We start from the raw sequence: 21,678 nt of genomic DNA on the forward strand, positions 1-21,678 counted from the left end.
TCGAATGGAAGCATCGTGGCAAGATGAGTAACCGGGGGACGCTAGCTAGTATGAGTATGACATGACTATGAATTGTGTCCTCAGCCATGGAGGGTAGTGGGAAAACAGGGAATCTGGGGAGGCTGCAGCTGGAAGCGGTGGGAAATGGCGGCTACCGCAGTGTCTCAGTATTACCTATCCTTCCATTCAATTCCGGAGGACGGTGGTACGTGGAGGAGGAGGACTGGTAGCTCAGTTTGTTGCACGCCGCCCGTGGCACCCATTCCCAGTTCCAGCCCCCCACCTGTTGTTGGGTAAATTCCTTTTTTGTTTCCATTCCTTAAACGCAAACTAATTTGACATTGCGTTTTTTTTTCTAGTGGTAAAACTGGTGTTGTACAATTTTGGTATGTTGGTCTTGTTTCAGACCGGAGCTATCGTTGTCTTTTAGAGCCCATGTTATTCCACACCCCAAGAAGGTACCTCTAGTTATGTTACGTACTACTAGTTAATTCTTAGTTCTTGTCATTATTCACTTTGCGGGAGACTCCGTTTTTGAGTAGTTAGTTCTAGACTTCCAGTATACTTTTAGTTATGGACCCATTTTGTTCAGTTTGCACTACATATAATAACCGCATGCTGCTCAATTTTCGGAAGGTCGAGAAAGGTGGGGAAGATGCCTTCTTTATCAGCAGCTATAATGGGGGTGTCGTTGCTGTCGCTGATGGCGTCTCTGGGTAACCGTTACTTCTTCATTTACTCCTCGCTTTTCCTTCTAGTGCATCCATCTTAAGACTATAAATTTTCTTACTCTGAATCTGATGATTTTGAGGCTGCAATCTTGTTATTGTTTCTTTTTCTTTTTACCCCTCAGGCTGGCAACTTTTCTGAGTTATGTGAATGTGAGAAGAAAGGCAAAAATTCCTGTTGTCTACTAAATTTCTGAAATCACATGATTTTTTCTCGTGAATCTAATAAGATCTCTAGGAGGTACGGGAATTCTCTAAAAAATTTTCCTACTTGGCAGCTGGGCCGAACAAAATGTGAATCCGGCGTTATTCTCTCGAGAATTGATGTCGAAGGCTTCATCTTTAGTTGAGGATGAAGAGGTTAGCAATTCTCATTTACACTCTGTATAAGCTATTGTTTAAAAAGGACTTCATGCCACGTGCTTGTCCTTGAATGCTTACATGTCTTCACTGCAGTTGTAGAGTGACTAAAGGATCTTGGAGGCTTCTGTAAATATTAGATCCAGATCCTTGGCATAAGAGCCCATATCTTTTGCGTCCTGCCTGAACTCTTTATATTGAAATCTTAACTTACATCTCTAACCAATTTGCTATCAACATTAAAAGATAAGAGTGTTTAAGATCATTCTTATTGTGGTAAAAGTAAGAAATACTTGATTGATTATCTCATGATTGTCTGTCAATGCATGCTTAGTCACTTTTTAAGTCTTTCGTGCTTTGACAGGTTAGTTATAACCCCCGAACTCTTATTCAGAAAGCACATGCTGCTACTTCTTCAGTTGGCTCTGCTACTGTGTATGTTCATTAAAATGTCCTTCCAAGTCACATCTCCAAGAACTGATGCTCGAATTGTTCATGTCGTTAACCATTTGTCAAACAATAATCTCTGTGTGACTTATTAGAATCATTGCAATGTTGGAGAAAAATGGGACACTGAAGATTGCCAGTGTTGGGGATTGTGGACTGAGGGTCATTCGAAAAGGTACTCTTTCAAGTTTTGTGTTCCTTCTGATTTCCAAAGTTACTAGGCTATCATTGTACATCTACTTTTCTTCCACTTTCATTCATGTGATTGTGTGGTTGCTGCCGGCAATAGGTCAAGTAGTCTTTTCCACTTCCCCTCAAGAACACTATTTTGATTGTCCCTACCAATTGAGCTCAGAGGCAGTTGGTCAAACATACCTTGATGCCACGGTATGAAGATCTATGCATCTAGAAATTTTCTGAACAATGATACTATCTTGTTTCTTGAATTTGTTGGTGTAAATTTCTGTAAAACAATATTAATTATAAATTCGCAAGATAAAAGAATATTTTTATGCGATCAAGCTCAGTGCCTACTTAAATGTTGGCAGGAAGTAATCTAACACATCTGTGTGTTCTCTCTGGTAAAAGTTTTGAAGCATGAATAGGGCTAGCTATAAGGTCTTGCTTCTATGCATGCAGTTACTTGAAGAAAAGGATCCTCGCGTTTTGGAGGAGCATCTTTCGTTTGTGAAGCATAACCTAGTTGTAACCTTTAAAGTGCATGATTCGCTTAATGCTGCATCAGATTAGTGCACCACCTTTCTTGTACTCGTTATTCTGAGCTCTTTGTTGGCTAAAATACAGGTCAGCAGTGTGGAATTAGTGAAGGGAGACACACTTGTGATAGGCTCAGATGGGCTTTTTGATAATGTATTTGACCATGAAATTGTCTCAGCCGTGGGTACTACGAGTGATGATGTTACCAACACTGGTAAGCTTCTTTTAGCACAGTATGATTGTTTTGACATAATACTTCTCTCAATAACATTTTGATTGATTTTGGTACCAATGCTAGCAAAGGTATTGGCTAATCTTGCTCACACGCATTCATTGGATTTGAGCTATGAATCACCTTATTCCCTGGAGGCTAGAGCGAGGGTAATTGGATTCAGAACTTTCCCAGTTCATCCTTGTTCCAGCATTGCTCTATTGACAGTCTCATGACACTGATCTTAAATTATGATCTCGACTAGCAGGGGTTTGATGTTCCTTGGTGGAAGAAAATTCTTGGGATGAAGTTAACAGGCATGACATGAGAAACTTTTCCGTGCCTTGTGTCATAACGACAAGGTTAACTCTCTCTTCTTATTTTTCACAGGGGGGAAGCTTGATGACATTACTGTTATCGTTGGACATGCGGAGAGCTCGTGAATCATCAGACCATACATACCGTTAGACATATCATAGGACGTTCTGCTGCCCGGTTGTCTCGCGGATCATCTCGTTACCCGTGTTTCTGTCCTTGAATGGTGTTAAAATAAGGAGGAAAATGGCCTATTCGTTCGTCGTGGCATTATACGCGCCACGTTATATGGACTATCTTATCTTCTTCGAAACACCTGTAAATTGCAATATCTGTTGAACAGTGTAATTAGCAGCACCTTTTTTTTTTTTTTTTTTTTTTTTTTTTTTTTGTTGTTGAAACAACTTCACCAAGCATTCTGAAGAATTTTACCTTCTGGTCTTCATGAGGGGTGGAAAAAAAATTCTTCACATGGCAAAAATATTCCTGATTATATCTATCATCTTGAATTTATCAAGTCATCATGAATAACTAATTTTTGTGTCAAAGTGCATAGCATTATTACCGTTGCCCTTGAAAATTTGGAGGGCATTAATTGTGAGGTCTCAAACTAGGTACTTTTAACATTCACATTTTTCCACACCGTTAAAGTACAGGGCAGCAAACTGGATAACTGTAACTCAGCATCAACCCTTTGTCTTTTTTTGCCATTTCATTCGTGCACCTAGTCCTCTAACCATCTTTAGACGTTAAAATTGCGGCCTCTCTAAACCAGAGGGAGATTTGTGACTCTAATTTAGCCTGAGAAAAAGGTTTAAATGGAACTGTGTTCAACCTGAAAACCTAAAAAGAGCAGGTCACCCATCTGAAGCAATAAAACAAATAACTCCCTCGCCAAAATCGGAACACAGGATGCAGGTATTGCTGAGTCCATAGAATATTTAATTCGGCAGACTAATTTCCGTTGCTGCATCATCTTATGATCTCGAAGATGCTACTACAAAGGGTACATTATTGCATCATCGTGCTTCAGGAAAACAATTAACAAAATTATGGGGCCTCTTCCTCCAAACTATGCCATCTTATTGAAGCTAACAACAATTTACTACAAGCAGATGACTTCCGGCTCTAGCGACTTGACTGCCCACTAACATCTGTTACACATCTGTATCAAGTATAAATACCGCCTGAAAGTTGATGCTGTTCAATCATTTTTGTCATCTATATATCTCTTTCAATCAAACATGGAGGGATTCCTTAGTGAAGGAGGAAAAGCAGGGTGCCTTAAACCTCATTGAACATTGCCATTATGTTCACCATCATTAACGTCCTCGAAGAAGTCTTTCGCAGATTCATACGTAGACCAGCAAATTGCAGCCGCAGGAGCATGGAAGAGCATCCTTGGTAGCCAACCTCTCATGAGACCACGATATCCATCTTTTTCTGCTATAGTCCGCAGAACATCTCTAATTGAACCAGTTACAAATCTGTCACATCCACAGACTCCCTGGAAGACCCCAATTAATGCATGTGATATTTCAAAATAAGAAAAACTCATTTAAATGGGATGTGTACAAGACTGCTGTCACCAAATATTATCTGCACAAAATAAGATAGACCGAACTAAGAATACACCATTCCCTGAAGATCTAAAGACTATTTGATGAAAATAAAGTGAAATTTTCACCATATTGAGCCAGTTTTTGTAATTCCAAATTCCACGATGAAACTAGCAATCAAAGCGTACAAAGATAATAGAAAAGAGCAATCATCTTCAGACAAGCTTGTTGCAGAACCAGAGCTCGGAATACTACTATCTATGCGTTTGTCCACTAATTTACACTAAATTTAGTCAAATGTGGAAAAATGTCAGAAAGCAACCACCATTAACATCAATAGCTGCACTGTATCCCATCCATCATGGCTTCAAGTATAAGCTAAAACTTTATTTCATCATTTTTCACCTTGAAAATCCATTGAGACGCTAAACCTGCAGTCTGATATATAAAGAGAAAAGGGAGGCAGCACGTATTGTCTAGAACAGAGGAGAATGCTAACTAACAAACCCCCCCCCCCCCCTCTTTCACTTGGGCCGTGGCCAATTTCAACTACCAGACAAAACAGGCCGCCCCCCCCATATCTCCTCAATTTTCTAGCCATTTCACTCCTCATTCATCAAAATAAATTGAAGGTGATTATTTACCCTACCATGGAAATTATTTTCATCTCAATCTTCATCTCTCCCATTGCCAAGATTAGAATATCATAGACAAGGTTTGTCCACCAAGTATCATTTGTAGAGACCAAAAGTGGTTATTTTGCTGAACTTGGCAAAAGTAAATCAAGCCTTCAGTAAATAAATGACTGGCATGCTTCAGCTTAATGTGAAAAACATCATGCTTCTAGTAAACAATACAACACAGACTTTCAAAGAAATATTGACAGAGATCTTAGCTAACAAACATGACAATGTGGTTGATGACATAGATATCCACAACTTGAAGGTCTGATGCAAAAATGGACAAGTAGAGCTATCAATGTACAGAAATACTACGTTAGTAACCAGCTATTTCTTTATAGTGAAAAGAGTAACAAACTGAACGTGGCAAGCCTATTTTAGGTGCTAGCATATAGTATAAAAACCACGCTCTGCAGCTTAACTGAGCATTGCACAGAGCCAAAAAGAAGTTTTAAATTATGCCTATACCTCCTAAAATCCAAAAAACAATAGATAATTGAACTTGGAGAATGATTTGAATACTGCTCAAATTATGTAACCAACAAATCAAGCATAAAGCTATTAAACAAGTAAAATAGAGGTCAACAACATAAACTCGACATTTCCACAATCAGGCAAATAATGAGCTTACTTGTTCTCGTCATAATTAAAACCAATTTGGTTTATTGGAAAAACATAGAGGATCTATACAATCTCAAAGTCAACAAATCATTATAATCTTGTGCTTCATCCAAGAAACAAAATTGAAAAGCAATACATCTCAACTCTGAAATTGAAAAGCTATACATCTCATTTATGATCATTTATTATCCCCCTATTAATGCATGCTTATCATAATTGAAGACTTCCTAATCTTTGAAAACTAGGCCAATCTCATATGAAGCTATTTGGCTTCACATCTAATACTAATAAAAACTATTTGCAGTCATGAAACTAAATCAAGGAGCTGCTTCACAGTGTATAGGGATTTACAAATTTGACCTGTGGCTAAGTTTCTATATGCCATGATTATCTTTAGACCAGTACCATGTCCTCATGTTTTGCGCAAGAAATTAGGGCAACAAAAGAATTTTAATCAGCAGGCAGAGTTTGCAGCTGTATATAAATCCAAAGAGCATGCACTCTCCAAATGACCAAGAAACGTGAGCATGATCAAGAGGCATTCAATTCTACTCACTTACCTCAGCAACTATACACATAAATCTTTGACCAAGAACAAATTGCAGCCCTGGCAAGCATCACAATTTCAATTGTAAAATGCAAATATATTCAAAGAAATGATCATACTTCAGCATAATTCAGTTCATATTTATATCTATCGACATTCTTAACAAATCACCAAAAGGTTTCCATTATATTCTTGTAATGCGTCGCAGAACCTATTCAGAACAACAAATATTATGAGATTGCAGCAAAATTCGCTTCATGTTTTGTATCTTAACACAATCTAAGGAATCACCACAAGGCTTCCACACAAATCACAACATCTGCACAAAGCATTGGCACATCTAAGTATGGGGGAATAATAATTAAAAATATTACTCTGGTTTAATACCTGACACTGTAGCTGAGTTTTCACAACATCAAGGGGGGTTGTGAGTGCCGCAGCCGACGCCCCAGCTGCCGCCCCAGCCGTAGCATGGACCACCCATCTCTCATCGCTGACACTGTCGGGTGAGACCTCCATTAAAGCCCTTTTGGCGGCCTCATAGATGGCAAAATGCACAGCGGTATAGGGCGCATTCATAACCACAGTAGTCTTATAAGAGGCATAAAACGCCCCAATACCCTCCTCCCTCAAAACCCTCTTGACACAATCCAATAATCCTCCATACGGACTACTATTCAGCTGCAGCCTCTGTTTAACCATGTCCATCGGCGTAAACACGGCATCGCTAGCCACGGTGGCAAAAACCCCCGAGGCAGCGTGTGCTAGAGGATTATTTTCTTTTCCGCCAGACAAAGCTTTCTTACAAGTTTCATAAACGGAAAAATAAACCGCGTGGGCGGGGCCGGCACCGATGCCCATAGCGGCAATCCCACGGTAAAGTCCGGCTGGACCTTCAGATTTGAGAATTGACCGAACAGCCTGGCTAATGCTGGCGGATTTCATGGGGCAAGAGCCCATAGCTTGCATTTGGGTCTTAATAGTGTCTACGGGGAACATGGCCATGTGTTCTACCATGCCGGCGACGGAGCCGGAAACCATGAATTGCCAGAAGTGAAGGCCATCGTGGGGTGGCTTGGCCATGGTAACTTGTGGGTGGTAAGTTGAGGATTGATGGATGGGCAAAACGTCGGAGTTTTGGAATTGGGCAGAGGCAGCAGCATCAGCAGTAGCAGTCGTGGTGGTGGCCATGAATAATATATGGAGCTAGAGATTGTAACGGCCGAGTGATAGGTACAAACAGGGACACGGATATTGGTAGCAACCTGGGTCGGGTTCAAAAAAATCCGATGGGAAATGGCTGCCATACACCCGTAACAAAAACGGAAAGCATTAGCTCCTTCGATTTGAAGAAAGAGAGATGAGAGTGGCGGCCGGTGACGTGGAAAATATTGGAAATACAACTGTACAAATGTATAGGACCGAGAGGTGACCCCCGGCCGGGGCGGCGGCGGAGAAGGCTCCAAGGGATGGACTCTGAGCGGCGCGTGGAGGTGGTGGATTTTGTTGTTAGTTTTGGACAAGAGGAAGGAAAGGGGAAGAGGAGGGGGGGGGGGGGGGGGGTTTTCTGTGTCTGGCTTAGGGGTTGCGTATTGCAGTCTGTATTTAGGGTTCCAAGAATTGTGGGGATTTAATTCAGGATTAAAGACTTTGCTATATTTGTTCACATTTGACTTTTCCAACAACAAGAAGATCTTCACAAAAATTAATAGCACTAAAATGAAGGTTACGAACCGTTAAACTTAAATCGGGTGGAACTTGGATTAGGTTTGGTGGCTTGGTTCTGCAGTTGTAATTGTATACTTAGCAGCATTTTTGCAGAATTTTACAGCCAGCCACACGGGAAGGGGGACCCGAAGAATTTCCACATTTCGTGACGTTCGGGGCAGATTCGCGTGCGCATTTCAACATTTGGACTTTCTTGTCTTCTTTTTTATTCTTTCTTTTCCGTACTTTTTCATTTTTGGTAAGCATGATTTGCTTGTCTTGATTATAATTCAGAAGATTGAATTGGGGTTCTAAACGGTCTCATTTTATTTTGTGATCCCATCTTTTCTTGTTAATTTTAGGTAGAGAATTATTATCCGCACTTCACATTTATACAACTTCTTACATAGCTTCCAAGGAGCTTTAGAAACTATTTGGAAAGTAATTGAAGATTGATTTGAAGTGCATTGTTTACCTTAGATAGATTATCACTGCACTAATATATTTTATCATGAGCACTCGTTAGCATATCTAACATTCACCTGATCTACCATGTATATACACACATTAACAATTATTACACTCGTTTGCATTTATATACTTTTTTTTTTTATCTAATCTTACCTATCTTTCCTTGTACTTGTATACTTTCTCTAACTAATGTTATATTTCCTAAAATATGCATATGTGATATATATGTATATATCTTAATTAGTACCCAAATAGACCGTTTTATCAATACATTTGTTCTTATCAATAATGCCATCAGATTATTGTTCTAACAAAGCTCGCTTGCTATCAGGTCAACGATACAATATATGAAGAAGGAAATAAATTCAACGGATGTGGCATGAAATGTCCTCCATGAAAGCATCAATGGCACTCTTGGAGGATCCACCTTTTTCTGTTGCCTGCTGGCAAATGACCTGCAATTCTTTTGCCCTTCTTCTCATTTCTCTTCCTTCGTCACTTTCCAAGTCCATAAACTTCTGCAGAAGTCTCGCAATTTCCTGTCTTGTTATTAAACTCTCATCATCTTTCTTCACTCTCCACCCAATCTTCCAGTCTTCCACAATTTGCTTAGCGTTTGTCGTTTGATCCCAGAAAATAGGAAAGCCGAGCATCGGAAGGCCTGAGAAAATACCTTCTTTAGTGGAATTCCACCCACAATGAGACCAAAACCCGCCTATAGAATTATGTGACAACACCCTCAATTGGTCACACCAAGGCACTATAATACCCTTGGTATCACCTCTTTTTGGATTATGACTCGTATCCTCTCGTGTCACCCAAAAGAACCGGACGCCACTATCATGCACCCCTGCAACAATCTCATCCAATTGGGAACTCGAGACAGAAAGGAAGCTTCCTTGTGATATGTAAAGAACAGAATTTGTCGGTTGAGCATCCAACCACTGAACATACTCAGGTTCATCGCCGCCTCCAGCATTTGTGGCCGCATTACCATTGAGATTGAAGCAAGGTATTGCAGGACCAATGGAACAGATAGGGAAGGCAAATTCTTTTCCTAGTGCATCAATCACTGAAGCTTCAAGCTCATAGGTGGAAGTGAATAAAAGGAACTGTGCTTTAGAAACCAGTGATACGCCCTCCAAGCAATCGTCCAACACTTCTTGGCCTCTAGCAGAGAAGAATGGCGTTGGAAGATCAGAAGTGCGCATTTCAGGGACCCCAGGATGTAATTAACCTGCTCCTTTCCTTTCTCTGCATCAGAAACAATGCAATACAGTAAAGAAGATAATAATGGTTTCTGTCAAAATCCTTGCTTCTTGTTCATACTCCTAAGCAGACAGTGAAATACTACCTAGTATACTAATTTTATTCGGAGTTCCCTACCCTGGACATGACTCGATCATACAAAATTTCGAGAAAGTTCCCAAACATAGTAGGGATTGTTCTTAGCTTCAGTTCAGGATTTGGAACTTAAGAGGGGTACCAGAAGGTCTCGAAGTTAATTTGACCTGGACAACTCTATCAGAACTACAGATGCAGGTTTGGAATCCATTTGTCATGTCCTGTTCCTGTTTTAGTCACCAAAATTGCCGTGTCCTCACTCGTTGAAATTAAACCGGAGGGAAAAGTGAAAGGCGAAAAAACTGTTTTAAATAAAGTTGACATGAGTTATCTAATGTCTTCTGATCAGCGGATCAGGTCATAAGCCACTCTGACAATTGGTATTTAAAGGCCAATGAATAAAAGGTGCTCAATAGTTGCTATCTATCTATCCCCCCCCCCCCCCAAACAAAAAAAAAAAAGGATTTGCACTAGAGCACAGTATTGTTATAAAGTCGTAGCAGCAGTAATTTTGATTTCTTTACTAGTAGTCTAGTACTTAGAAGCGCACCTGCCAAATTGAAACTAAAATGGCCATTTTGAAGTACGAGGTCTAAGTGATGGAAAATGGAGAAGACGGTGGCGGACTGCGTCCAAAACGAAGCCACCGGAATATTCCTCCGATTCCCTACACCCACCATCCACTTCAAGTAGGTATCGTGCACGATAACGTTAGGCTTGGGCTGCTCAAGCCGGTCCAAGAGCTGCTCGACCGGAGCTTGTAGCTTGGTCAAAGCTGCTCGAATGCAACCGGGCCAGTCTTTGGCTCGGCCAATTTCTGAAGGTATTACATTTGGGACGGTGACTAAACGGATGTTAGCCGGCCTGGGATCGGAGCTGAGGAAGCCGTACCACTCTTCAGTAACGATGAAAGTGATGAGCGTGTTAGTGTTACGCGGTGGACTCGCGGCTATGAGTTTGCAGAAGTTCATCAACGGGTTAACGTGGCCTCTCCCAGGAAACGGCATCGCCACCACGTGGCATGTCACGGTTGGCTCCAAGCTCGAAGGCTCCATTTGCAGTGCACCGATAAACCGCCGCAGTCAGTCGAAGGAATGATTGATTACAACTTACAAGGAGACGAGACAAGTAGCTAGAGCTACAAAGTCTCCGAATAGAGGGGATGATACAAGGTGAAGGAAGAAGCGGCGCAGTGCATCCGCTTTTTACGCTTGAACTTAGAATTTACTTGAGTTGAGGTTCGACAAAAACCTTAATTTTGGGGGGTGGGGGGCGGTGGCGGTGGGTCACCCGAAATCAATGCCCGAAACTAGCCCAGCTGGCTAGAATCTCTAACACCGACATTGATCGCATGTGAATTTCATTGCCCCAAAAAACGAATGCATTATTAATTTCCCGCAGCTTCAGCAGATGGACCATTTACATCATTTTTTTTTTATATATAATTCACAGGTATTCGCGTCTGTTCTACGCTCTACAATTAATTCTATTCGAATTGCGTGGAACCTCTTTCGAAGAAGCTCTCCCAATATTATCTTTTTCATTTTTATGAATTTCGAATCCGAGACCTGCTGATTAAATGATGCAAATGCCTTCTATTTGCACCAACATCCGTTGGTATTGGCCATTCACATCATTGAAGAATGGGCCACAAAGAGGAGGAACCCCATGGCCGACTTGGTAGCTTTAGGGTAAAGGGATCTGCGACGGGACTGGCTATGCTGGGATTGGATCGACTTATTCACTAGCTTGGGACGTTTCATTCGTTAACCTTTAATTACAATATAGACTTTGTCAAATACGAATCACCAAAATCACCTTCTCGTACTGAACAAATAATCTCCTGATGTCCAATACTGAGCGAGAAGGTGCATTACATGGTACCATCAAAGTTGCTCGTAGGCAGGGGAGAACTCATGACCAGAGCAAATGAAAATCAAGGATGATGATGGAATGTATCATTTTTTTTCTTTTGGCCCCAACAGTTTGGTTCCAAAGCCTGTTTCTTTTACGACTTCCTGAAATTGTGCATCCTCTCATCCACTCAAGCAAAAGCATGGGTCTACAAATGAAGAATGAGTAAGTATAATTTCACTAAGAGGTCGAAAACATCTGTTGCCTTGAAGAATTTTATTAATATTCAAGAACAAGATAGGTCTCAAGTTAACAACTCTTTTAACTTGCACAAATTACGCACTAGGCTAATCCCACAGCAATCCTTCACCTTGATCCTGTCCAAAGAATTCTTGAGTTATGCTATGTTCTCGATGAAAGCCTCAATTTCAAGCTCAGAAGATCCACCACCTTCTGCGGTTGCTCGTCGGCAAATCTCCCGGATTTCTTGGGCTCTTCTCCTCATTTCTTTCCCTTCATCACATTCCAAGTCCATAAACCTCTTCAAACTCCTGGAAATTTCCTCTCTTTTCACCAGGCCTCCATCATCTCTCTTCAGCCTCCGACCAATTTTCCAGTCTTCCACAATTTGCTTGCTGTTTGTGTATTGATCCCATGCTAATGGGAAAGTAAGCATCGGCAGACCAGCAAATGCACCTTCTTTAGTAGAATTCCACCCGCAATGAGACCAGAATCCACCTATTGAGGGATGGCACAGCACTTTCAGTTGGTCGCACCAATGCACAACTACTCCATTACCAGTATCACCGCCACTTGCTTGAAACGTAGAAATGTCTTGGCGGTCTACCCAGAAGAATCTAATCCCACTTTCATGAACTCCAGCAATTATTTCAGCCGACTGCTCATTGGATGCAGATAGAAAGCTCCCCTGGGAAATGTACAATACGGAGGATCTAGGTTGAGCATCTAACCAAGCAATATGGTCATTGTTGCTGCGGTTTCTCACATTGAAAGAAGGTATTGCCAAACCTATGGAGTAGATGGGATTGGGTAATTCGGCCTTGAGACTGTCTATGACTCGAGATTCCAGTTCATAGACAGAACTAAATAGAAGGTACTCCGCCTTGGATGCCAGAGCAACAACTTCTAGAGCTATACGGACCGCTGTCTGACTTGTACCATGCAACAATAGTTCCCTAGGAAAATCTGCAAGTCGAATAGACGGGACTCCCGGAATGCAGGTTACCCTGTGATCCCCTTCTTCTGTAGTTGGTTCCATGGCAAGTCGCAAAATTATAAATTAGTTCATTATACGATGCCCACAGAGCATGAATTGACATTTGAGAAGTCAGTCTCATTCAAGAAGATGTTTGATGATCCCTCATAATAAATAAAGGGCTTGAATCCATTACCTAATCTATTACCCAATGAAATTACCCCAATTCATAGACTAAGAACTTCGAAACTGCAAATTCGTACAAGCAACATGAACTACTGACAACATTCGAGGCCCTTCTGATGACAAGTCATTGAAAACAACCATCACAACATATTCCTTAATTGCAAAGAATATTAACAAGGTCACTGACTGTGGTTAAAGCTTTTAGCAAGGATTTTCTTTCTTTTTTTTTTTTCAAAGCACAGAGTTACGCTATCATTGATTAACCACTTTCATTTTGACTGAAGTACGAATTCCTACTACAGGCTACTGGGATGAAAATTGTTCAAAGACGAAATGGGGAAAAAACAATGCAAGTGCAGACTGATAAACACACCTACTGGATTGGAAGGGAGATGCCCATTCTCGACAAGACTTTCATAGTGACGAAGAAGCGAGAAACACGTGGTCGACATGGGCCAAAGCGAAGCTGCGGGTATATTCCTCCGGTTTGCAACGCCCAATCCCCACTTCAAGAATGAATCGAATATTATCACACTCGGCTTCGGCTGCTCCAGCTGATCGAGCAGATGCTCAACTGGACCTTCCATCTTGTTCAAAACAGCTTGAACGAAGCCCGTAAAATCTTTGGCTCGGCCTATTTCAGAAGGAATGACATTGGGGATAGTGGCAAATCGGATATTGTTTTCATGAAGAGGTTCGGAGCTAAGGATGCCATGCCATTCTTCAGTAACGACGAAGGTTATGAGAAAGTTATTGGGTCTTCTGTTGGCCATGATTTTGCAGAGGTTCATCATTGGGTTGATGTGGCCTCTTCCGGGATATGGGACGGCCACCACTCGGAATCTAAAATTTGAGTTACCATTAACCGATGAATCCATTGATCCGTCCACCGACAGTTTTTCCAACTAGAAGAAAGAATTCAGAGAATGAAGCGATGCACGTAATTACTGCAACTTTAGATTCCTTATAACCTATAGTACACCATTTGCTAAGATTTTATAGTGGAAATCTTTATTACTAATTTGTTTGGTAGAGTCCCGGAGCATTTGACATCCTTGCTGACGAAATAAAGTGGAATGCGAATTCCAACAACTGATGCTGTTCAAGTCACCAGTCACCACATGACAATGGATGCTGACTGATGTACCAAAGTTGATTTTTTCTTACTGGCTCTTAAATAGTGAGACTGTATTGTGGGAAAATAAGTCAAAAGGGAAGACGCAAGCAGAACTTTTTTGCTCCGGGACGTAAGGGCAAAGGGAAAGCAGGTATGGGGATGAGAACCTAAAGATTACACCCAATACTACCAGAATATCAACTTCTTTCTGGGAATGTACCTGCTCTAGAAGGTTTGCAAATCAATGGACGTTACTTGCAGTTTTGTATATTTCTGGCGCATCATCCTTTTGACAACAGAGCAAGAAAACACAACAATCTTCAGTGATGCAATCAGATCAACGGTGCCTATGGAAACTTTGTAATGTCCCGTATGGAAGCTTGAAGTTGCAAGTTGACAAGGTCCACGTTCACCACTTCCGGAGAACCTGGACTTAATTTACAGAGTCCAGTCAAATAAATTTTTCCTATTTCCTATCGGGCCATTCTCTATAGTCTCGTCACAAAGTCCAGTCAAATAAAGCTCACAAACTTGATTTGCCTTAGTCTAATCGTCTCCTTAAATAATTGAGATCCTCAAAGTCCCGGACAGCTTATTGCGTCTCACCGTTACCTGCTGTCTTGTCTCCCCCATTCTATTGGCTTGCCCCCCACTGAGATGTGAGGCATGTGAGAACCAAACCAAAGTCCACGTGACATCTCACAAGTCTCTACATTCATTTTCATTTTGTAAATTTCTACCCAACTTTTGTCATAAAAATAAGTTTGCTTGTGCTCTTCATCGGTTCGTCTTCCTAAGGCTACAGGCTCCAGTGCAGCTGTTATAGGCATTCTTTTATTTTTTTTATATTCTTTTTAACTAAAAATTGAATTACGTTTTGCTGGTTATACAATTTTTTTTTTTGTGTATTTTCCTTTCAAAGGTGAAACTTTAATTTTATGCTTTTTGTATTTTAATTCAAGGTTAAAAGTCATTAACCCTTTCTTCGTTAGTCAAATAAATTGCCATTTTTGACAATTACCTCTTTCTAAAATTGCAATAATTGGGAAACTAATAGATTGATTTTAGTCTAGATAATAAATATTGATTGTATAGACAACTTGTCAATAGATGAACCTTAGAATGCTTAGAATTAAGTCTTTCTACTGTTTTAGCTGAAAATAAAAAAGGCTTTGAAACTTTTGAAACATAAGAGTTATAATTGATTATGCTAAATTGACTTTTTAGGTTATTTGGAAACTTTTTAAAAATTTGAGAATCTTGTGATCACGGTGAACAAGAAAATTGACTCATTTTTTCAAGAAAAAGGATGATTGACATAAGTGTTAAATCGGTGGTAACTTTGAAACATCTACATCCAAGAGTGTTCAGATTCTCATGGCTATTTCAAAAATAGCCAACATTATCCAAGTATTTTCTGCTCTCTGAAAATTTCAATGGAGGGAAATTCCTAGAGCTGAAACTCAATCAACATATTGCCACTAATAATTATTGAGTAAAAAACTTGAGCAATCCCTAAACTATCATAGTTGTCCACTTTTGACCCCTTATCTATTTTTTGTTTTCGACCTACTCCTAAACAATTAAAAGTGTATAGTTTAAGAACTTTTGGCCATTTTAAACATAAATTCAGCCGGAATCCAAGGGCATTTTTGTCCGACAATAACCAAAATTATTAAGAACTTAATAAAAAGCATCAAGAGGAGTAGAAACCCTAAAAAGATAAAAAAAAAACCCTTCATTTTCCATGAACTCTTCATCAGATTTCTCTAAAAAAAATTCCTAAATTCATTGATTTCACACCGAGTGGCCAACGTTTAATCAGATTTTTCATGTCCCTCTCAAATATGAAATCAATGAATTTGAAAAATTTATAGAGAAATTCAATGAAGAGATTAAGGAAAATGAAGGGTTTTCTTTTCTCATAACTTCAATTCCTGTCCTCGATGCTCTTGATTAAGTTCTCGATACTTTTGATTAATAATGGACAAAAATATCCTTTGATTCTGTCTGGATTTATGTCTAAAATGATCAGAAGTCCTTAAATTATGCATTTTTACTTGTTCAGAGGCCAATTAGAGATAAAAAAAAATAAATTAATGACCAAAAGTGGACAACACTAATAATTTTGTGGCTCCTCGAGTTTTTTACTCTTATAATTATTTGAGTGTTCTGAATTTTTGTTTGCTCAATTAACTTGAGTTCATTCCTAAGTTGACATTAAAAATTAAGCTCATGTTGAGTTTCACACCTCCCCCTCCCCCTCCCCCCAACAAATACGAAACCCCTGACTTTGCGTCTCAGCCCCTCTCCTGAAAATTTTCTCCCTCCCCACAGCACCACCCCCCCCCCCCCTCCTCTCCCTCCCCCAGACCAAAAAAAAAATATCTAAAGGGTATAAATCGCATACAGCCCCAGCGAACTGTCAGCATTGCATCTTTTTGGCGGGACCACATAGGCTGAAACTAACGAAAGCAGCCTCACCAAAATATCTACCTTCGTTTTTCAATTTCAGGGAAAAGAGTCCCAAAATATCTGCTCCAAACAGATTTGCCGGCACAGAAGAATATACCAAAAGTTGGGAAACACATGATGTAAATGTGGCAGATTTCCTGTTTCTCCAATTCACATGCAGTAAATGAACGGAATATTATGATGTGTGAACCCAAAAGTTGGGAGCAAAAGACTGCCCATTACCATTAGTTGCTCGTTTACTTGAACATCTATCTATATCTATATATATGTGACACTCAATCCAAAATTGAATGAGTTTTCTTCATTATGCTCATATGTATAATTTCCTTTCCTGTTTTGTGAAAAATGGAACTCATTCGAACCCATTATGAGCAAATCAATCCAAGCTACGATGAAAATGAAGTGTAAAAAGGGCTACAGTACATTTTATACAAAAACTTCAGAAAATTGTAATTCAAACAGGATAGACCTCAGTATCATCCTCTTCTTCTTCTTTTTCCCTGTTCCAGAGGTAACTTTAAGGTCCCAATTGAGAAAACGACTCATGAGCTGATAAAAGTTTGACATGCCTCAATCTTTGCATTCTGGGACGTAAACTCAGCAGGTGCTAGACTTCTCTATAGTACAGCACAGTAGACGTGCCCCCTGCCAAAAGAAAAGAGATGTACTACTTGTAATTGAAAGACATTGATAGATCAAATCGAAGGAATCGGTCAAATATAAAAGTACTTACAGACAGGAGTTGAGTTAGGTAAGATATTTTGAGGATTTTTTTTTTCTGCAATCATTTGTGCATCTCCTCGGCTACCCTTTTCACAAAACGGCCCTGAAATGATAATTAGGAATGAAAAGATGAGTGTTCTAAAAAAATCTTCTAACGTTAGGCGAGTATGTCTGGAGTTAGACCAGACTTATAAATCAGTACACTTGATTTCTGAAGGATGGAGAAAAATTAGTACTAGTAATTGGCTAGCCAGTCACGTACCTTGAATCTTGGTCTTTTATCTGCATTCAGCTTCCGAACTTGATATCTTATCTTCTTGGAGAACAATCTGGTTTGGCGTTTTTCTTTGTACCTCAGCACACTTGCTTCCCTTCTTCTCCTCTCTTCTTCTATCACCGGCACCTCTCCCATCTACGCTTCCAACATGATGAATGAATCTTATCAAACAAAAGAAAAAGTAGCAGTATTCTTTATATTATCCTTCCAGCAATACATATGATATTACGAGGCTAGGCAGCCAACTTAATTATATTGGAAAAAAAAAAGAAAGAAAGAGAAAAAGAAGAAGAAGTGAAAGGTGGAGATGGAATACTCTAACATAGGCATTATTTGCAGAAACAAAGATTGAAGAAGATTCATCAGCGCAAAGTGTGCGGTCGGACCATGCATCCAAAACCTCTTGATAGTTTAAGCTCAGATTCAAAGAAAGCTTTTTCTCATCATCATCATCATCATCATCATCATCGTCATCATCTTCCAGCAACCCACACTCGGCCTCTTTCTTTATGGTAAACCGCATATCACCAAGCGTGCTACGTGAATGGTTCTCTCTTCCATCAATAATATCATTATCTCCGGCCTCTTCATCATCTTTGATAACTAAACCATCCCAAGCAGGAGGCATCAAACAACCCCAGTAGTTTATAAGTTGACCGTACGCGATATCCTGCTCCTCTTGAACTTGGAGGTTTTCTGCATCATCATCGTCGTGGATGTTATGGAGATTAGTGCAGTAGTCGAGCTCATCCATAAGATCAATCTCTTTCTTGGCGTGGACGTGGATGTTGCTCTCTCTTTTCGGGTTCTCTTCTTCATTAGAACTACTACTAGTAACACTACTGGCACTGATTTCTGCAGGTACTCGCATTTCTTCTTTCTTTAAACTTGTTAACAAAGTTTTTATCCTCATATCCCTTGATTTTATCTCCTTTCTTACCTCGTTTTTCTACTTTCTTGCTGCGACTTATATGGAGAAGTAGAGGATATGTCACATGAATACATCGCAAAGAGAGAAGATATTTTGGGTTTGATAGTAATATATAAAAGTGACAGGTGCTTTTTCCCACGAGACACCTTATCTCTTTAGCTATTGGTCGTCGCTGCATGGCCTACAACTTCTGAGATTATCCAGCTTGGAAATTACATCCGGGGTACTCTAGAAAAATTTTTGATTGCTTTGCCATAAAAAAAAAATAAAAATTTTATATTGTGATTCTAGTAATTTTGGCAACTCCCCATTCTATCACATCACCTGCAAGATCTGATTACTACTCAAAGAGTAAAATATGTAGGAAATATCAAAATATTACAAGAAAAAAAGAATATACGACCAAGATGAACTCAAAATGCATAAGTTGAATGAGATATAAGCACATATTCCATTTAGATTAGCCATTTTTGAGAATATTTTTAAAAAATTTTACTGTAACAGTGTATATAAAAAGTTTTTATTTGAAATTTTTGATATAATGTATGGATGAAATGTTTTTTTAGTTATTGTGTATTATTGTGGTATTGTATTTAAAAAATTTATTTTTTAAAAAAATGGTCAATCCGAACAAAGTGTTTTTCATTGGTTTATGGGAAGCTATAAGATAGAAAGGCAATGGGAGAGATTGGGGGAAAACAAAACAAAAGGAGAATTTAACCAGAAAATAAGAAAAACTAACGGAAATTAACAAAAATATGTCTAAATTTTTAGAGCATGTTTGGACTGTAGGATTGAAGTACTTGACTGAAAAATGTTAGCGGGATAAAGTAAACTATTTCATGGGTTTTAGTGTCACTTTACCCTTTAAACAATGGCGGGACGCGGGCGCATTTTTTCTCTGTTCCTGCCTTATCAGACACATGGGCCATATCCAATACAAATACTTACTGGACACAGCACGGCATTTTTGGGCCCTCTTAGCCCAGGACAGCAACGTCAAATTTCTAGGCACCCAAAAAAATAAAAAAGAATTTCACCTGGGCTTCTTCTCCTTACTGGCTATTTTTTCATGGGTCAAATTCTTACGCCGTTTGTGTGGCTTAGATGGCGAAACCTACAGCCGGGGGAATTTAAAGAAGATAACTAATGGTCAGGTCAGGTGAGAAAGTGAGATCACAATAAACCACTAACTGGCCACAATACTTACTCTTTTTTTTTTTTCTTTTCCGCGTCCAGTCGGGTCATTCGAAAACAAAATGATGATATTATTACTAGAGATAGTGACCCCAAAAAAAAAAAAAAAAAACACAATTCATGAAACGTACCTGAGGGCCACATGCCAATCCCTGGCAAGGTACTTGCAGACAAGTTTTAACAGCCCAAACTAACCAGATAGCCGTAACAAGGTAAATAACCAGATAGCCTTAACAAAAAGATGGTCGAGTATATGCTTGATCAACGAGAGTTGTTCAGAAACACTACACATGAGATTCTGAATTTAATAAGCGAACAAGTGAAAAAACGATGCTTAACGAATTTGAATCGACTTTGAAATTTAGTTTTTCAAGTAATTTTGGAGAATGGACATATTTTAGTCATGAATTTACATTTTTATTTATAATTACTAGGTGTATATTTCATTGCAAATCTAACATTTTTAAAATATTTTGTATGATTGGTCGAATATAACCAAGAACTTGATTTTAATATTTTTGAAACTTATAAAAATATTAAATAATTATGACACTATGCTAACATCAGCGAGTTTTTGAAAACAATTCGATCAGTTGATCCCTAACCCAGTAGTTCAGTCGAATGGCGCGCTATCCGATCTGTATTTAATAATATTGCTGTGAACTTTAGCAACTGATATATTGGTTTTTAGCGACACATTCGACCTCAGTGTTAAATTTCGGCAAATGAAAAAACAAAACGGCATATATATTTCCTTCAAAATGTCATCACGCATCCGTTCTGGGAGGCTCCAAGTACTATAGTTAAAGCCGGAGGTGTCTTTTCTGATTAGATTTGAAGGCAGAGGCATTATAAGTATCGAGAGGGTGCTTCAAATAATTGGAGATTGGAAAGCATTCTAGCCGTCGCCATCAAATAAATGCCGAAACCTCACATAGATCTTTAAACCTCTGCATAATTGGCTAAAGTCAAGTCGCCCCTTCTCCCACTTAAGATTGGTAGTAAACTAGTATGCGATGCATCACAATCGACCATAATAAGTGATCTAATCAAGTGGCCTCTTTTAGTGGTTTCTATCTGTATTCATTCTTCTTTTGGTCCTATTGTTCAGTCACAGATTAAGCCATTTTTTTCTTTTTCACGAGTGACAATGGAGGAAATAATATAAACACTACTCCACATGCAAAAAAGTCTTCAGAAAATGACTTATCTTGGATTCAGTTCATGCACCGCCCTCACCTTATTTGGACTTCATGAGATAGTATGATAGTAACTATATAGATTGGACACGACTAAGCTTGAAAAGGTAAAAGGGGCAGCATATAATACAAGATTATAGTTTAAAAGTCAATACGAATCCAGATTACAAGGCAAACCATTATCCTGGCCGTTAGTCAGTTTCGATTGTTATTCTGATTTTAGCTTTCTGCATTTTTGAGGGCTCGAGGCAATGCTTCCAAAAAACAAAATTACATTCCTTTGAACATCAGTTACCTTCTAGACATGGGAAATCCAGAATTCAGCTACTTTTGTTTTGTATGACTATAAGCTCAAGGAAAAGAAAGAAAAGCACAGAACCTAGAGGACGAGACGCGTATTAGGTGTATAGGCCATTAAAATTTCATGGAGACGAGCAATATATAGATGATAAAACTTGTGCAGTTTAGGGAGTAAAAGGGCGACGCATCATACTTGTTAATTCCCAGATAACAGTCAAGGAAATAATATTCTGGCTTCTTCGCTTGACAATAGATGGAACACCTTCTAGATTTCCAGGCCCATTCTCAACCAGAGCAGCAAGCTTAAAGATAATTGGATTTCTATATTATATCCTTGAAATTTAATTGCGACTTGCACGTAACTGCTTGGTTAAGCTTATGAACTTTCCTCTATTGTGAGAGAAACCAACCGAACGAGTTAAGAAAGATTTGCCCCGGTGATTAGACTTCATTTTACAGTAAAACTAACAGTAGCGGGTAAACTGTATTGCAGTAA

General features: G+C 39.3%; 5 protein-coding genes across 8 annotated transcripts; 1 reads left to right on the forward strand and 4 right to left on the reverse strand.

The window, feature by feature from the left end:
- Positions 1-84: 84 nt before the first annotated feature.
- On the forward strand, positions 85-3,295 carry LOC113751198 (probable protein phosphatase 2C 26). 2 transcript variants are annotated; one of them, XM_027295122.1, is made up of 11 exons: positions 85-293; positions 407-458; positions 637-716; positions 1,007-1,088; positions 1,453-1,523; positions 1,631-1,710; positions 1,825-1,922; positions 2,340-2,466; positions 2,551-2,633; positions 2,732-2,780; positions 2,854-3,295. In XM_027295122.1, the coding sequence occupies exons 1-11, from the start codon at positions 145-147 to the stop codon at positions 2,904-2,906; spliced, it is 924 nt and encodes a 307-aa protein (XP_027150923.1). In that variant the 5' UTR covers positions 85-144; the 3' UTR covers positions 2,907-3,295. The 2 variants fall into 2 exon arrangements, 1 of the variants encoding a protein (XP_027150923.1); XR_003464800.1 differs by lacking the exon at positions 2,854-3,295 and having other exon boundaries at positions 2,556-2,633; positions 2,732-2,752.
- A 357-nt stretch (positions 3,296-3,652) lies between these two features.
- Positions 3,653-7,730, reverse strand: LOC113776392 (mitoferrin-like). Of its 2 annotated transcripts, none has more exons than XM_027321538.1 (2): positions 6,573-7,730; positions 3,653-4,285 (listed from the first exon to the last, which is right to left on the reverse strand). In XM_027321538.1, exons 1-2 carry the CDS (start codon positions 7,374-7,376, stop codon positions 4,070-4,072), a joined length of 1,020 nt encoding a protein of 339 aa, XP_027177339.1. In that variant the 5' UTR covers positions 7,377-7,730; the 3' UTR covers positions 3,653-4,069. The 2 variants fall into 2 exon arrangements, with proteins under 2 accessions (XP_027177339.1, XP_027177347.1); XM_027321546.1 differs by having other exon boundaries at positions 4,194-4,377.
- Positions 7,731-8,615: 885 nt separating this feature from the next.
- LOC113775639 (UDP-glycosyltransferase 87A1) lies at positions 8,616-10,910 on the reverse strand. The gene is given in 3 exon segments (XM_027320594.1): positions 8,616-9,591; positions 9,594-9,617; positions 10,258-10,910. Coding segments are annotated over 3 exon segments (1,392 nt in total). The 5' UTR covers positions 10,763-10,910; the 3' UTR covers positions 8,616-8,728.
- An 881-nt stretch (positions 10,911-11,791) lies between these two features.
- On the reverse strand, positions 11,792-13,907 carry LOC113782152 (UDP-glycosyltransferase 87A1-like). Its single transcript, XM_027328065.1, has 2 exons — positions 13,337-13,907; positions 11,792-12,824 (listed from the first exon to the last, which is right to left on the reverse strand). Exons 1-2 carry the CDS (start codon positions 13,839-13,841, stop codon positions 11,959-11,961), a joined length of 1,371 nt encoding a protein of 456 aa, XP_027183866.1. The 5' UTR covers positions 13,842-13,907; the 3' UTR covers positions 11,792-11,958.
- Positions 13,908-16,953: 3,046 nt separating this feature from the next.
- Positions 16,954-18,525, reverse strand: LOC113749705 (protein CHLOROPLAST IMPORT APPARATUS 2). 2 transcript variants are annotated; one of them, XR_003464569.1, is made up of 3 exons: positions 17,872-18,525; positions 17,541-17,716; positions 16,954-17,381 (listed from the first exon to the last, which is right to left on the reverse strand). XR_003464569.1 is itself a non-coding variant. In XM_027293535.1 (3 exons), exons 1-3 carry the CDS (start codon positions 18,466-18,468, stop codon positions 17,340-17,342), a joined length of 789 nt encoding a protein of 262 aa, XP_027149336.1. In that variant the 5' UTR covers positions 18,469-18,516; the 3' UTR covers positions 16,954-17,339. The 2 variants fall into 2 exon arrangements, 1 of the variants encoding a protein (XP_027149336.1); XM_027293535.1 differs by having other exon boundaries at positions 17,541-17,690; positions 17,872-18,516.
- Between the last annotated feature and the right edge of the window lie 3,153 nt (positions 18,526-21,678).

The sequence above is a fragment of the Coffea eugenioides genome, chromosome 1, assembly GCF_003713205.1.
Source record: "Coffea eugenioides isolate CCC68of chromosome 1, Ceug_1.0, whole genome shotgun sequence".
In the NCBI taxonomy this organism is placed as follows: Eukaryota; Viridiplantae; Streptophyta; class Magnoliopsida; order Gentianales; family Rubiaceae; genus Coffea; species Coffea eugenioides.

Bases quoted from the DNA above. Each gene is read 5' to 3' on its own strand.
- LOC113776392 (XM_027321538.1), bottom strand. From the start codon at position 7,376: ATGGCCACCACCACGACTGCTACTGCTGATGCTGCTGCCTCTGCCCAA. The intron at 4,286-6,572 runs GTATTAAACCAG...GGGGTCTTCCAG, and splicing joins AAACTCAGCTACAGTGTCAG to GGAGTCTGTGGATGTGACAG.
- LOC113749705 (XM_027293535.1), bottom strand. From the start codon at position 18,468: ATGAGGATAAAAACTTTGTTAACAAGTTTAAAGAAAGAAGAAATGCGA. The intron at 17,691-17,871 runs GTATTCCATCTC...TTGGAAGCGTAG, and splicing joins CAAATAATGCCTATGTTAGA to ATGGGAGAGGTGCCGGTGAT. The intron at 17,382-17,540 runs GTACGTGACTGG...TTATCATTTCAG, and splicing joins ATAAAAGACCAAGATTCAAG to GGCCGTTTTGTGAAAAGGGT.
- LOC113782152 (XM_027328065.1), bottom strand. From the start codon at position 13,841: ATGGATTCATCGGTTAATGGTAACTCAAATTTTAGATTCCGAGTGGTG. The intron at 12,825-13,336 runs GTGTGTTTATCA...AACCAACTACAG, and splicing joins TCTCCCTTCCAATCCAGTAG to AAGAAGGGGATCACAGGGTA.
- LOC113751198 (XM_027295122.1), top strand. From the start codon at position 145: ATGGCGGCTACCGCAGTGTCTCAGTATTACCTATCCTTCCATTCAATT. The intron at 1,711-1,824 runs GTACTCTTTCAA...TGCCGGCAATAG, and splicing joins ACTGAGGGTCATTCGAAAAG to GTCAAGTAGTCTTTTCCACT. The intron at 2,781-2,853 runs GCATGACATGAG...TATTTTTCACAG, and splicing joins TCTTGGGATGAAGTTAACAG to GGGGGAAGCTTGATGACATT.